Source organism: Chenopodium album, chromosome 11 (genome assembly GCF_948465745.1).
Source record: "Chenopodium album chromosome 11, dcCheAlbu1.1, whole genome shotgun sequence".
Lineage (NCBI taxonomy): Eukaryota > Viridiplantae > Streptophyta > Magnoliopsida > Caryophyllales > Amaranthaceae > Chenopodium > Chenopodium album.
This window is the reverse complement of record NC_137844.1, coordinates 19,528,595-19,544,617: the sequence shown is the minus strand read 5'-3', so window position 1 is coordinate 19,544,617 and position 16,023 is coordinate 19,528,595. Positions and strand designations below refer to the sequence as shown.

Below are 16,023 nucleotides of genomic sequence, written 5' to 3'. Positions count from 1 at the left end.
GTCAATATTAAACCAACTCAATTCTTAGCACATTTCCCCACACCATAACTTACTTTCCACTTTTCGTATCCATATCACAAAACCAAGTTGAACTGATTTTGTGGCCCTATAATTTTGATCCAATTACTGTTTTGTTGGATAGGCCTTTCAATAAGCTTTCCAACTATATATCATAAGCCCAATTCCGATTTAAAATGAAGAAGATATGAGCAAAACACTAAACTCGGCCCAAAACAAACACCCTTTCACTAAAACGGACATATCTTAAAACCTACAAATTAATTAGACCTGATTTTATTTGGATTAGAAAGTAGACTTGATAAGCTTTCCAACGATATATTATATGTCTTATTCCAAGTTATGGATCAAAAGTTATCATAGTTTTAAAAACGTGTAAAAAACTGGAATTACCGCGCAACAGCAAAAACGCCGCGTCGCGGCAAAAGCTGACGTTTCACGGTGCCTTGTACCGTGACATGGTATTCTGTACCGTGTCGCGATACACATACCATGACACGGTGCTTTCACATGTCTTCTTCGTGTTTTCTCTCACGCACTTATGAACCTGGACGCATTTTTGGAAAAATTGTACACCGCGACACGGTGTATTGTATCGTGCCATGGTGGACCAATGCCGTGTCACGGTGCACATACCGTGACACGGGATATTTCTGCGTGCTCTCCGCTTATTAATTTAGACGTATTTTGGGCAGGATTATGCACCGTGACACGGCGCCCTCTGCCGCGCCACGGTGGAAAATGCCGTGACACGGTGCCCAGTACCGCATCGCGGCACACACACCGTGTCACAGTACTAAATAGGGTTTTCCCCCAACTCTTATCTTTTCTAGGGTTTCGTGTGATCCCTACTGATTTCCTCTATAAATACCCCCTCCTTTCTGTAGTTCGGGGCACCAAAAATCATTTTCTCTCCCTCTAGACCAACAATCATTCTCTTCTCTCTTTCTCTCTTGCTTTAACCTAAACCCTAGCCACCCTATTCTTCCATAATACTTTCCCTAAGCACTCCAAGGAGTCCATACTTGACCCGAGGTTCCGTCCTTAAACCAAGGCGTGAAAGGTATAATTAACTGAGGATTTAGACCAAATCAACTCTACTTTTTATTTAATTTAATTGTTTCAATTTGATTATTTTTATTGAAGTTACTAACAATTTATTCATGATGTAGCAATTCAAGAAAACACGGAAAGTGAGTAATTAATCACTTAATTACTCTTATTCTTATTCTTGTTGCTAGTATCATGATTAGGTTTTATTATTATTAATTTGATCTGACTAACGATATTATGGTTAAATTGCTTCCAATATTATTGTTTATTCTATTATATTTTTTATGATCACCATATTGCATGTTTAAAGGGAATATGAAATTGGAAATTACGACTAATAAGATAATTTAGACGACCGGTCTAGGTTCCTTTATAATCTTGTTATTTAATCAAAGTGATTACAATATTTTAGAATTATATGTTGCATTAATATTCATCCAATTTAGCATAATAATGATTTGGAGGGAATTGAATATTTTGTTTGCATGCCTTTGAGATCGCAGGAATCACTTTTTACAATAAAAATCGAGTAGAGGCCAATACGGGCGAATGTGACTCCATGACTCACTTCGTACCATCATCCCCGATCCTCCATTAGTGGTTCCGAACCATATAGAGTTAGTAATCTCATGGATTATGAATGGGGTGTAACCTTCACGGGTCAATCGTTGTTGCCTATTGTTGTCCCTTTATTCGTGGTTGACTTTTATGATTCGTGAACGGTTTACAAGTTCTTTAAAAACTTGTTGGCAGCTCCCTACTTTATTTGTCCCTAATCGTTGTCCCTAATCGTATATGTCAATTCCCGCTTCCTATGAGTGCCAAGCATATTCACACATGCTTAACGTAGGCGCACTTCAAACGACGCCTACAGTCCCTCGCTAGATAGAAATCTTTGCTTTGACAGCAAGGTATGGGGGTTCATCCGAAAGAAAATGAACAATAATAGCAGAACTCGACCAGGAAGATCATAAAGTTTGTTTCCTAAGACATCACTCAGGTGAGAACAGTAGAACTGGATTTTCTTGACATAATCAAATGGATGTTCGTTGTTTTTCTTAACTAGAGTACCAATTTGGGAATGTTTGCTAGGAAAGATCGGCATCCTGTAAAGGAAAAGGCTTAGAAAAGAATTCCCATCCCAAAGAAAAACAAAAAAATAATATAGTTCTTGCATGAATTATTTTCAATGTTCAATCAAACAATGTCATCTATATGTAATCATATAATCACATGCTTTCTAATCAATTCAAAGATTAAACATCACTACCTAATTATTAATTATACAAGAACATAATTATTTCTAACTTATATGCCCAAATTCTTTCCTACCCAAACCCACCAACATGCTTTTAAAAGCTTTTAACACATAATACTTACCTCAATCCTTGCTTTCCTACAAAATGAACAAACCAAAAATATTTTTGACTCCTTTTTAAATTTAATTTTAAAAAATATGCTCCGAAAAAGGCCATTATACTCGGCCCCCAATTTAAAAAAATTCGGACACCCCAATTAAAAAAAAAAAAAAAAAAAAAAAATCGGATGTCTTAACTAAAAAAAAAAAAAAAAAATCGGACTTCTCCATTAAAAAAAAAAATTTCGGACCCTAAAATAAATAAATAAAATATTTGGTCCTCTTAAAACAAAATAAAATAAATAACTCACTTTTAAAATTACTTAATTAAATAAGCACTTGGCCAACTTTAAAACAAAACACTTTAAAAACGCATTTTTGGCTTTAGTGGTAATAAAAATCTCAACCAAGCTCCCACATACCACTTTGTAAGACCTTGGAAATTCCTTCCCTTTAAAATACCTGTTTTGCTCTTTTAAAAATATGAATTAGGAAAATCTAAGACATTACCGCCACCGTGAAAACGGCTAAGGCAATTATCAAAGACACACAGCGGAAGACTCTTTTCAAAACCATTCAAACACAAGTCAACTTAAAAGTCAAACCAAACAAAAGTAAAGTCAAATCAAAGTCAAACGCAATCAACCTACAACTTGGAACCATTGTAGGCCCTTATTAAAACCGAACAAATACTTAAAAACCCCTTCGCGTTAGTCTCACAAGTATAACATACAATAATTATTAAAGCGATAAACCACATCATAATCTTATGGAAACTAAGCATGATTTGCTCTTCACTCATGCCCATCATGAATATGCTTCATCACCTAAAAAGCTTCTCTCTACTTGTCCTCACTACTCGCCATTTGAAATGGGTCGTTGTAGGGCCAAGGTAAAGACAAGGCCAAACAAACATACAAACATACAATCATACAATCAGCAAAGCTGAGTACATAAGCGTAAAGAAACACACTACCATGCTTTACTCCTACCAATCACACAACTTATCTTGTTGTACCTGTTTACAAACATACAACATACAACATGAACATTCACTACATGAATAAATTATTTATTTAGCTTGATTACGCATCAAACGAGTTTTCCCCTAACCTGCCCCAATAAAAGTGGTACTAACACAGGAACTAACCGTGCCACTATAAAAGAAACCACTCATAAGTGGCAGAACTCCTGCGCATAATAAAAAGGAATATACAACGTCCTATACTCCCAGTACGTAAAAGTTATGGTCAAATATAAAGTCGCATAACTCTTCCCCGCCCCCCCCCCCCCATATGTTCATACTCAAGGTATATACGTTCCAAGAGTTTTGATGCATAATCTCTTTTACTTTACGTTATTTACATATTATTTTACTTGGTGATGACTCACAAACCATATCAATAACCAAACATTATAATTATACAAACAATCAATCATACCAAAGTAATTCTTGAATAATTAGTGACCACATAAATTTTAATGTGGAATCATTTTTAATCTACCTCGGTGTCAAAGATACCTTAAACGCATAATACGCCGCAAATCCTATCCCTCGTTGTTAGAAACACCTTAAGTGCACATAGACACCGCAATGTAATTTAATCCTCGTGTCCTTAGACACTTAAATAACTCTTTCCTCATGCTCATAGCATCAATAAAAATTATACGAACTATAATAAAATTCTCTTTCACTACTCAAAATCAAATTAAACATTTAGTTTAATTAAACATGCTCTCAATCATGCCAATAATAAAAGTAAATTATTTTCAATCACCAATCCATCACAAATAATCCATGCTTCATAATTCAATCATCAACATCAACCAAATAACAAATTCCAATCAAAACCTATCATGATATAATTTGGAATTAATTATTCAAAGCCTAACATGTTCCTACGTCATCAAATAAATATCAAGTATGTGAACGTGCCTTGAATACGATTTCAAAATCGCCACGACTAGGGGTGTTCATAAATCGATCCGAACCGAAAAAAAAACTTTAGCCCATTAATTTTCGCTCTCCTCTCTACCCTCTTTTTTCCCACTCCCCTGTTCCTCTCTTATCTTTTTATTCAATTTGATGTTTCAATTGGTATATTTGCTGATAAATTTGAACTGTTGATCGATTTTTGCTCATACTTGTAACTGCAAATCTGTAAACACCAGCAACAATGGCGTCGGCAGATCTGGCGTCGGCGCAACCACCGCTAACACAACCACCACGCTCACACGCCGACCTCTTCGGCGACCCAATCGACGATTCAAGCCCTCTATGGTTCAAGAAAGACCTCTTTCTCTCTCCCGATTTCGACTCCGAATCCTACATCTCTGACCTCCGAACCTTCGTACCCTTCGACACTCTTCGATCTCAGCTTCATGCTCATCTTTCTTCGCTCAAGCATCAGCTCGTTGATCTTATCAATAGGGATTACAATGATTTCGTCAATCTTAGTACTAATCTTGTTGATGTTGATTCTTCTGTTGCTAGAATGCGCGCACCATTGTCTGATCTTAGGGAGAAGATTGCTGCGTTTAGGGATTGTGTTCAAGATTCTCTTGTCTCGCTTCAGAATGGGTTGAATCAGAGAGCTGAGGCTGCTAATGCTAGGGAAGTTCTCGAATTGTTGCTTGACACTTTTCATGTTGTTTCTAAGGTACCTGATTTTGGTTCATTGCGTTTTGCTATTGGCTTGCAATTTCATTGACATATCTACATTATGCGGAAATTATGGACTACTTGAAAATTACTTGATTGTTGATTTCGATAGTTGGATATGAACTGTGATAAGACTTGTAGTTTGATAATTTTAGATGTTTAGTCTGATAATTTTAGATGTTTTATTTTCAATGGAGTGGCAATGGAAGTGTCCATTCTTTGATCATTGCTCATCTTTGGAATTCTGACCTTTTTAGTTATTCTCTTTTATTTTAGTTAAATTAGTTTTTGATGTTTTATGCATGGTGAAATTTATATTGATTAAAGGATTATATAATTTAATTGGTAATAATTTATATGTGGTTATATAATTTAAACGGGTAATAATTTATGTTTGGTTATATAATAATTTATGTTTGGTGACCGAAAATGACTTGGTTAGAAGAGGTTAGGAAGGATATGGAGTATATGGATTTGCATGAGGATTAGGCATTGGATCGTAAGGGATGGAGGAGGAAGATTTATGTCGATGACTACCGGAATAAATATTTTTGGTTCATGTAGCCGATCTTACTTATGGGATTGAGGCTTTGATTGATTGATATATAATTTAAATTGGTATTTATTTATATTTGATTCTAAATGTATTTATATAAATCTTGTTAAACAACGAAACAAGCATTTATATGAAAATTAAATTGTTGAACATGAATGAACGAGTTATTTGCTACAAAGCCTGCACAACCAAACAATCTTGTAATGAAAATAAAAGGATTTTGCTTGTTTGTTTACTCATATACGTAATTCTAAGCTCCCTCTCTCTTCCTTGAAACTTCTCCCCCTTTCTTTCTTCACTGTTGCTTGGGTCGAGTCTGTGGCACTAGCCTTTCTTTCTTTACCAATTTTAAGTGATTAATTAATCATATTATCAAATTCAATTTTTTATAATATTTGCGATTTATTTTGTCATCCCCATGACCCCTAACTTTGTATTGATGTTTTAACATGTCCATTCTGTGTATGTTTGAACTTGATCTCTGAACCCGTTCTCATGCATCCTAGATTACATGTAAACTTAACTAGTTGAGGTCTTTGTGAACACATATAAACAACTCGGTTGTTGGTTGTCAACTTACATGGATAAGTATACTTCATTTCATGTTCAAGCTTGTTTATTAACCAAAATTTCAAAACTTGTTTATAATTCTTTCGCTTGTTAAAAATATAACTTAAATTAGCTTGAGTCGAAGATCATTACCTCAGGTCTTTTTAGATTGTTTCGATGTGTGTTCACTTCTTTTTATAATGCTTATTAACTATTCATGGTAAAGGTGTGCCTTGAAGACTGATACAAAATGTGAAATAATTTTTTGTTTAAAGGGATTAATAAAATTTGTAAGGAAAAAAAAGGGGCAAAGACTTTTTTTTGGTTTGTCATTATGGTTGTGCATGTTTCATTTCACTTTGGCTAAACTTTTGATATGATCCATTTGCTGTTATTAGGTTGAGAAGTTAATAAAGGAGCTACCTAGTGTTCCTGCTGATTGGTCAAATGGTGACATGAATGCGTCAGAGAAGAGTCATCTAAGTAACGGGATATCTTTGCAACAATCTGAGAATGAATCAAATGTAAGAGAGACTCAGAGCATGCTTTTGGAGAGAATTGCTAGTGAAATGAACAGATTGAAGTTCTATATGGCTCATGCAAAGGTCTTATACTCTCTTCCCTTTGTCTTGTCCTTTATTCATCCAACCAACTCTTTATCTTGTCGGTTGGATGAATAACCTTTTAAATTTCCTATTAATTTTGCTTTTTCTTGGCCTGATGCTTCCTCTTTCCACCCCTTAATATAATGAGGATTAAATCAAAGAAGATTAGGAAAAGAGTTGTTAAACACAATTGTCTTAAATTTGATCTTTGTGGGGTACTCGTTCTCTTGAATGCCTTTGGTGTGAACAAATCTATATAATATTTATCTAAATAAATTGTAAATAGCATATTAGGTGGCTTATGGGTGAAAGCCTGTAATATAATGAAGCGTAGATTTCTTATCATGTTTTGCTTCTAAAGAACAGGGGCATGTGTTACAAATACTTTGTTTTTTGTTTTTATTTGTCACTCCATGAAGTCTTATATATATATGTATTCCAAAACCATTAGAGTAAAGCGATTTGACTTTAGACATTATATTAGTGCTTTTTTTTCTTTCTTTTTTTTTTTTTTTAATTTTATTTTTTATAAAAATAGCGCCAGCAGAGGAAGCATTTAATCCTACTTGCCTAAATTAAACGACTCCTTTGCCTGAGTATTGTTTACTTCCTAAATTAATCTGTTTGGCATTCCTGTTTTGTGAGGGTATGAGCTGGTCCTGGCATAAGTTCTCTCCCAGAACTGTGTTTACGGGAGCTCCATCTAAAATTAAATTTACCTCAAAAGAAGGTTTTATTTTGTTTGATGAGGACCATTTAGTTGCTTTCACTGATATTAAATCAATAACCTGTACTCCAAAATTTTTTTTTGGTATGTAACGGCTTTTCTGCAAATAACAATGCTGAATTGCTAATAAAAAATTTAACATGATATATTGGCAACTCGAGGGCCATGAAAAATATTAAATTTTAAACACTGGCTGAGGATGGAGGTTTGTTTCTTAATTGTATCAATGAGCTTAATTTACTTCAATATATTACGTAGTAGTTTGCAACTTTCTCATGTATGGGTTTGTGCTATAGATAATAAATATATCCGCTCACTTTGTTCGTCCATTATGGCAGTACAGGACCTACCTTTTATCCAGAACGTTGAGAAGAGATTTCAAAGTGCTAGCCATTTATTAGATGCAAGCTTGGGGCATTGCTTTTTAGATGGTCTAGAGCACCGAGATGAAAATGCCATATACAATTGTTTACGTGCATATGCTGCCATTGACAGTACTAGCAATGCTGAAGAGATTTTCCGCTCAACCATTGTTGCTCCTCTGATAGAGAAAATCATTCCTAATGGTTCTTCAGGGTTAAATGGTGTGGCTTCTGTTGATGAACTTGAGGCTGATTTCCGAGAAATAAAACAGTGTATTGAGAAAGATTGTACATTTTTGCTGAGAATCTCTTCAAGAGGTATGGTAGATTATGGAACAACCTACTCTTTGATTTGATGTACCACATAGATTACTTAGCAAGCTGATATTACATCTTGTAGATTAGTTTTTATTGAACTGCTGCCTCCACCCCTACCTCTTGGGCTATAATGAGCAAATTTCCCATGCAAATTCTATGCTTTCTCCTCATTGTACTATTTCTAGTACATATTACTTAGCATTCGGACATTATCTGAAGTCATGGTGGTTTTTTTTTTTTCCTCCCAATTATATGGGTGCTGATAAATTGCTCTTGTTGTCTTTGTTCTGCAGAGGATTCAGGATTTCATGTTTTTAACTTTCTGGCCAATTCGATCCTCAGAGAGGTATATTCAGCAATTCAGAAAGGAAAGCCTGGGGCTTTTTCACCTGGAAGGCCTACAGAATTTTTGAAAAATTATAAATCGAGTTTAGAGTTTTTGTCTCATTTGGAAGGTAGGATTTAATGATAATAAATAGCAACTTGCTATGTATACTTGCATTTGAAAAGAACTTTTACCTTTTGTGTTCAAGGTTTAATCATTAAGTTATGTTGTTAAGGTTACTGCACATCCAGATATGCCGTGTCTAAATTTAGAACAGAGCCTGTATATGTTGACTTCATGAAGCAATGGAATCTTGGGGTTTACTTCTCGTTGAGGTATCATATGTAACCTTGGTATCTATAAAATTTAGAGAATGAGTTATTTCTTGGTTAATGGAACTAAGTGATGGAATTCAATGATTATAGGTTTCAAGAAATAGCCGGGGCTTTAGATTCTGTACTTGTAACACCGAGCTTGGTAGTGGCACAAGGTTCACGTCATGAGGTTGAAAATTTTCCAGCTTTGGTTTTGAAACAAAGTATAACTCTGTTGGAGAGTTTGAGATCTTGTTGGGGTGAAGATGTACTTGTCCTGTCTTGCTCAGACAAGTTTCTTCGTCTGTCATTGCAACTTCTTTCAAGGTCGTACTAAGAAAAATTGCTAATTTTGAATTTCCTTTGAACATTAATCTCTGCTTCATGAATGATTGGTTGACAAAATTATTAAACAGGTATTCCAGCTGGTTGTCACACGGACTCAATGCTCGGCAAATGGGTCATGCAAATGCAAACCCTGGAGCTGAATGGGCGATCTCTGCTGGGCCTGAAGATCTTCTATATGTATGAATGCCTTTTGCATCTGGTTCTTGCTTATTTTCCGAATGGTTTTGGTTTATAATATTAATAATGGAATTTGTTTATATGAATTGTGCTTCAGAACTTCTAGTAGCATACCAGTGACTGCAAATCAGCGGCACGACTAGCGCACGTCTGCTACTTGCTTTTGAACACTTCTCTATTTCATTTCTGCGTAACTTACTGTGTGTGTGTGTGTTTGGGCGGGGGGGGGGGGGGGGGGGTGGGGGTGGGTAAGGGGTGAGGAGACTATAAAGATGGATCAAACTTATGGCTATTTCTGCTACTCTTTCTAGTGCTACCTGCAGTGTTCCTTGATCATGGTTGTTAAGAGTTAAGCCTTTAATGTTTATTATATGTCTCTCAGTCTCACTTTTTGGCTATCATGTAGATGATGTACACATAAGCATTTAGGGATTCTGTCTGTCTTGATTTCAGTTGAGTCGTGTATTAAATTAAGCTGAATTGCTTTTCAGATTATTCATGATGTAAAGATCCTTGTGGATGAGGTTTGTGGCAACTACATTGGACATGTTATGGAGATTCTTTCTTCGTGTCCTACTGAAGTGATGGATACTGTCAAACAGAGCATATTGCAAAGTGCGAAGTCTTTGGAGAATATGGTCCCTTCAGTGATAAAATCCATAGTAGATATGCTGGTTGAGAAGTCTGTTGAGGTGAGCTAAATTATTGGTTAATATTGTGAACATAAGCATCAGTTTAAATGAATATATATAAAACCAGTATAATAGTTTGGTTGGCAACTTGGCAATAGTTTGGACAGCGTGTTGGCTAGATGCTGTTCACTGTTATTTTTATTACTTACCTGACTCCCATATAGGTCCTTTCAGCTTGTGTTCTCTGGTTATATAGGTTGTGTGGTTGAAAGGAAATTTATTTTTCAGGACATTACATCATTTATTTGCTTTATACTAAAGCTTTTTTTCTTCAAACCTAACACTACCCAGGAACTTTCTGGATTAATACATGTACAGATGGCAACCAAGAATAAATCATGTCAGAAAGCGTAATCATGATTGTTTCTAGAGTGAGGGTGAATGTTCATTTGTTTTGAACATGGCTATATTCCAATCCAAATCTGAAATAATGTCTGTTTTGGATTCAAGTCCAATCTGATCCAATGATTATGGACTTGGTAGTTTGGATCCTTTTTTTTATTTATTTTTTATTTATTTATTTATTTTTTTAAATATGGGAAATTCTCTTTGGTGCTCTTTAAGTTTTTTATTTTTCTCAATGGTAAACAGCAAAATATCAAATTATCTTTGGTGATCAACTATTAGTGTTACTACTAATTCAGTGGTGACAATAGTTAAGCAATTAAATGATTTATGAACTGTGGTTAGTGTTTTAAAAGGGAGGGAAAAGGGAAATGCTTGAAATGCCCCTATTTAAAACAGCCAACCATTTGTGTCTAATTACATTCACTGAATAAAACCATTGCAAAACCACATCCCTTGATTCCGCCCCTTAGAGATCCAACGGTACTGACAAAAACAATTTGCCCCTGTTTAATTACTTTCCCTAACAATCTTCCGGAGTTTTTCACCCCACAAGTTGCCCCTGTTCTTTCAGTAAAGATTGAAATCTTCAAAAACAATTTACTGACAAAAATCGATTTTCCGGTGAGTTTATTATTCAGATCATCCCTGCTTAAATGGAAAGTTGCGGCGGCCGATGAAAGAGGTTTCGTGGATGGTGCTGTCCGAAACGCTGGTATTCTGTCGGATTGTAGGGGATAACAACGGTTTGAACGGTAAAACCTTTGAATTTGATTTTACGAAAACATGGGGAGGATGTTGGGTGGATTACAGTGCGTGCTGGTTTTACTAGTACCTGAACTTTAATTTCAGCGCAAGGTTACCGACGGTTAGATGTACAAATGGACAAGGATCCATGCTCACTTTCTCTCTCCTCAAAAGACCCCATTTTACAGAGCACTAGCAGAAGTAATACTTCGCTACAACTAGAAAAACAAAAGGAAAAAAATGGTATATATGAAATGAGGAAGAAGGCGCAGGTTAGGAAATTGGCCTAGGAATTGGTAAGTGTTTAGGGATGCACATTGCTCATACGGTTAAGAGATGAACTACTACAACAATGCCGGAATTTCTTCATGAATTCTTAAACTCTGAAATCTTTTTAAAAATAAACCATGAAAATCTGTGGGTTGAAGAAGTTAGGAGCAATATATATATATATATATATATATATATATATATATATATATATATATATATATATATATATATATATATATATATATATATATATATATATATATAAATGGGGATTGGGAATTTCGTTTAGGAGGGAAAGGGGTAACTGACTTTTGGAGGAAAAACTCATTTTTAAAGATATATTAGTCATTTTGCCTTCAATTAACTAGGGTTAGGCTTATACTTGTGGATTAATGTCATTAATGTCACCACTGAATTAGTAACAATAATAGTTGATTACTAAAGATAATTTTATTTTTTGTTGTTTACCATTGAGAAAAATAAAAATCTAGCACCAAAGAGAGTTTCCAAAAAAATATTTATTTTTCTTTTATTTGAGGGGTGGGTTTCCAATGGCTCATGGACATTTTCTACAAGGCCAAATATTGACCTCATAATCAACTTAAGAGTTAACATATATAATCATCAGCATATTACAAAATGTACAGATGATTCTATATCAATTCAGCTGTTTTTTTCCGATCTGATCTGATCCACAAATCCAATTTTTTTATTAAAAAAATTTGAGTCTAATCCAATCTGATGTAATAAATATCCAATCCAAAACTGTCTGGATAAGATTTGACTTTGGATTTAATCCAAATAAGTTACCCCCATATTCCAAGTAATGATCTGTCAAACTATATTGACGAATCAAATGATTCAAATCAGCATTATTGTCAGTTTTGCTGTCTTATTTGGCTAAGTATCGAGTTACTACAATCAATATGATGATAGACATGTATATGCTTATGTCTTGATCCTTGCTTTCAGCTTTATAGCATGAGTAGCTGAAGAAAGTAAATGATTTGGGATTTGAATTGTTACATAGCATAACACATGTAAATATTGATTCATAGTGAATCATAGTGCCTTACATTTCTAAATTCTCTATGGCTGAAGGATGGGTGGGAGTAAATTGAGATGCTTAGTCACAGTGTTTTGAACTGTTTACTAATGGATCTTTTGAATTCAGGCCCTGCTTCAACTAAAGGGAATTTCCGCAACATATAGGCTGACTAACAAACCTCTGCCTATCCATCATTCTCCATATGTCTCAGCGATTCTTCACCCTCTCAAGGTTAGCATTCTTGAATTTTTATTAGAAAAGAATTTGATTGGCTTCCACCTGCCTCTGCTAATTCACAAGACTATGGCTTCTGAAATAGCCTTGTTGGTGATTATTTCAATTTTTCGATCCAATTATTTCAAAGTGGCTTCAAATCTTCTACTACATATACTAACATCTCTCCAGTTTTTAGAATGAAGAACAACACTTGCATTGTTTTGTTCTGATTTCTATCTTTTTTAGTGTTTTGAGGTCATTTAATAGAGTTGTCTTGCCTTTTAATGTAAACATGGAAACGCCTTTACATGCTCTATAAATCTGAATACTTTACCCCTCCCTTCTCTAAATTTGTAAAGAGGTATCTAGTGAATTAAACATGTACCTCGCAGGCTTTCTTGGAAGGAGACAGAGCTGCTACATTTCTGGATGATGCAACAAAACATGAACTCATACAAGGTGCTTCGTTAGAGATCACCAAGAGTTATAATGACTTGGTCTCTGAACTAGTTAATGTGGTATGTATGATAACTGGCATACAAGAAACACGTTTTTAAATTCCTTTACCATTAATAAGTTATGACTGAATTATTGTAATTCCTCAGGCACGAAAAACAGAAAGTTCGCTGCAGAGACTACGTCAAGGTGCACAAAGGCGAACTGGAGCAAGCTCGGATGTGTCAGACCATAATGTATCTAATACAGATAAAATTTGCATGCAGCTGTTCCTCGATATACAGGTGCTTTCTTTTCTAGTTTTCTTTTCTCTATATTATATGAGAATAAAAAATTCCTCTTGCTTCGGTAATTTACCAAAATGATTTCTTTTGTAGTGTCTGCATTCATGTTACGCCAATAAATACTAAAGATATACTTGTAGAAGAGGGGAAAAGGTGGGGCTCACTTCAATTGAGCTCTAACCTTGAGGTAGAGGATTGGATTCTTTGATGATGATTTTTGAGTAGAAAAACTTAGTAATAACCAGCACCTACCTGAATCCTGTAGCGTCAAAAAACTAGACATTCTATGTATGTAACCTGTTTATCTATATATTTATATTGAAATTTTCAGGAATATGGACGTAATCTGGCTACCATTGGAGTTGATGCAGCGAAGATCAAAGATTACCAGGCATTGTGGCAGTGTGTGGCGCCTGCAGAAAAGCAAAGCACGATAGTCTTTTAGCCTCATGTTTAGTTTGTGATTGTAGCAATCTTCTATAGTTCATACTTTCCTTCTAATTTTTGTTTATATTTTTTATTTTTTTAAGAGGTGATTTACCATGTAAGTTCACACCGTGTTTATATAATATAATAGCAGCAGGCTCTGAATTTTTTTCTGTGGAGATGTAGTCGCTCAAGATTTTGCTTCATCTGGAAGAGAAGCACCTCATGACGAAATTTGTAGATATGATCTATTATCAATCACGGCCATGTAAGAACTAACCAGCATATTTAAACTATGGATAAAATTTCCGTACAAAGGAGTATTTTAATAAGAATTCAAAGCATTTAGCAATATATGCATATATTGGTAGGCATGGGATTTGAGAAAGTCTAAAGTAATGTTGTGGATTTTAACCATCTTATTTGGTTAAGGCCTAAGCCTAGTTTCTCTATTGAGAAATAAGGATGTATTTCAAATAGTAAAAGTAGTAAACAATAGTAACTTTTATCAATATTTTATCTTTATCGTTGACTGATTCATCCTCTCAGGGCCTCTTCCTCCGTCTCCTTCTATTTCCTTCCATTTCTTCAACTTTCTTCACCATCTCTTCTTCAACCTTGTTCATCATCTTCAGCCTTCCTCATCATCAATGGGGGATGGACCTCAACTCCATAAGAATCACCGTATTTTGGGAATTTCTACATGGTACCCTCAATTTTTGCTACTTCTACTTGGTAACCCCATTTTATTTCTACTAGGTTAGGTTTCGTGCCATGCACGGTAATCTTCATAATTTATCATTAGTTCAATACTATACTCAATATTTTAAGTCATCAAAGTTACCGTTAAAAAGAGTGTTTATAATTTTTACTTAGAAATTATTGAAGATATACATACTATTTTGCTTAAATTAAAATATTATAGTGCAATTAAACTTGATTGGAATACGTTTTATTATTATTTGAACTTTTTTTTTTTAAAAAAAATATTTAGTATTTGATTCTTTTGTCAATTAATTTTTTTAAAATAAGAAACAATAAAATATAATCTAGCCTAAATCTAGTATAGAAAGTAGAGAATATTGTTGGAAAAAAAAAAAAAAAAAAAAAAAAAACACTCTTGCTATGATTGATTTGCGAGTACATAAATTCTTGCTATAATTATTTTGCTATCATTATGGCTGTTTACATTTTAGTTAATTCTTTTTGAACTTCATTAGAAATTTTTACCCAAAATAAGCTTTCAAATAGAAAAAGAAAAAAAAAATACCTAAGAACACACCAAAAAACGACACATGTCATTGCTGGTGTGTCTTTTAGTATATAATTATTGATTGATTGATGATTCCACAAAATGGCCCTAATTAAAATTTTATTCCATCTTATAACCTTATTATGTTAATTTTTAAAAAAAAATACAAAACATGGCTAACCTTAATGATAAAAATTACTTATATACCCTTACCAATCATCTCATCACCACCGATCACTAATTACATCACCAATCTTCAGCAGTGCTGACCAAATTTTCTTGTCTTGCTACATTACCCAAGATCCAGGCTAGGGGTGATAATGAGACTGAGCTATTCGTGAACTATTCGAGCTCGATTCGGTCAAAGCTCAGTCAAAGCTCGATTCGTGGTGGCTCGACTCGGGTTTGAGCTCGGCTCGAGACCTTAACGAGCCAAGCTGAGTTATGCCAAGTTCGGCTCGAAAGTTCGTGAACAAGCTCGATTATTTTTTTCATATAAAGAAATCATGTATATAAATATAAATATATTTATCAATAGATATTACACAATAATAAGTTAGTGTTTTCATTATTAAAAAAATAAACTTGTTGTAAAATAAAAAAAATTAATAATAAACAATAAAGAAGACAAGTAAACTAGGGATAAGAATAAATCAAGTTTGTTCGTGAACAGTTCGAGTTCGGCTCGGTCAAAGCTCGACTCTTAAAGGTTTGAACTCAGTTCGAGTTTGAACAAATTTAAACGATCACGAGCCGAGCTGACCATAGTTCGGGCTCGGCTCACCCGATTAGCACCCCTAATCCAGGCCACAATTTCTTATCAAACCGACCTTAATTTGATTTTTACCTAGAAAAATTGAAGAAATTCAACAAAATTAGAGCCACTCCTCCATTTTTCCGAACAGACTCAGCA

At 34.5% G+C, this 16,023-nt stretch overlaps 1 protein-coding gene across 1 annotated transcript; it reads left to right on the top strand.

The window, feature by feature from the left end:
* Window positions 1–4,419: 4,419 nt before the first annotated feature.
* Window positions 4,420–14,035, top strand: LOC145568702 (conserved oligomeric Golgi complex subunit 2-like). The gene is made up of 12 exons (XM_081628123.1): window positions 4,420–5,088; window positions 6,594–6,800; window positions 7,871–8,207; window positions 8,501–8,662; window positions 8,768–8,867; window positions 8,958–9,173; window positions 9,263–9,371; window positions 9,863–10,063; window positions 12,603–12,707; window positions 13,085–13,210; window positions 13,298–13,432; window positions 13,764–14,035. The coding sequence occupies exons 1-12, from the start codon at window positions 4,606–4,608 to the stop codon at window positions 13,875–13,877; spliced, it is 2,295 nt and encodes a 764-aa protein (XP_081484249.1). The 5' UTR covers window positions 4,420–4,605; the 3' UTR covers window positions 13,878–14,035.
* The last annotated feature ends 1,988 nt before the right edge of the window (window positions 14,036–16,023 follow it).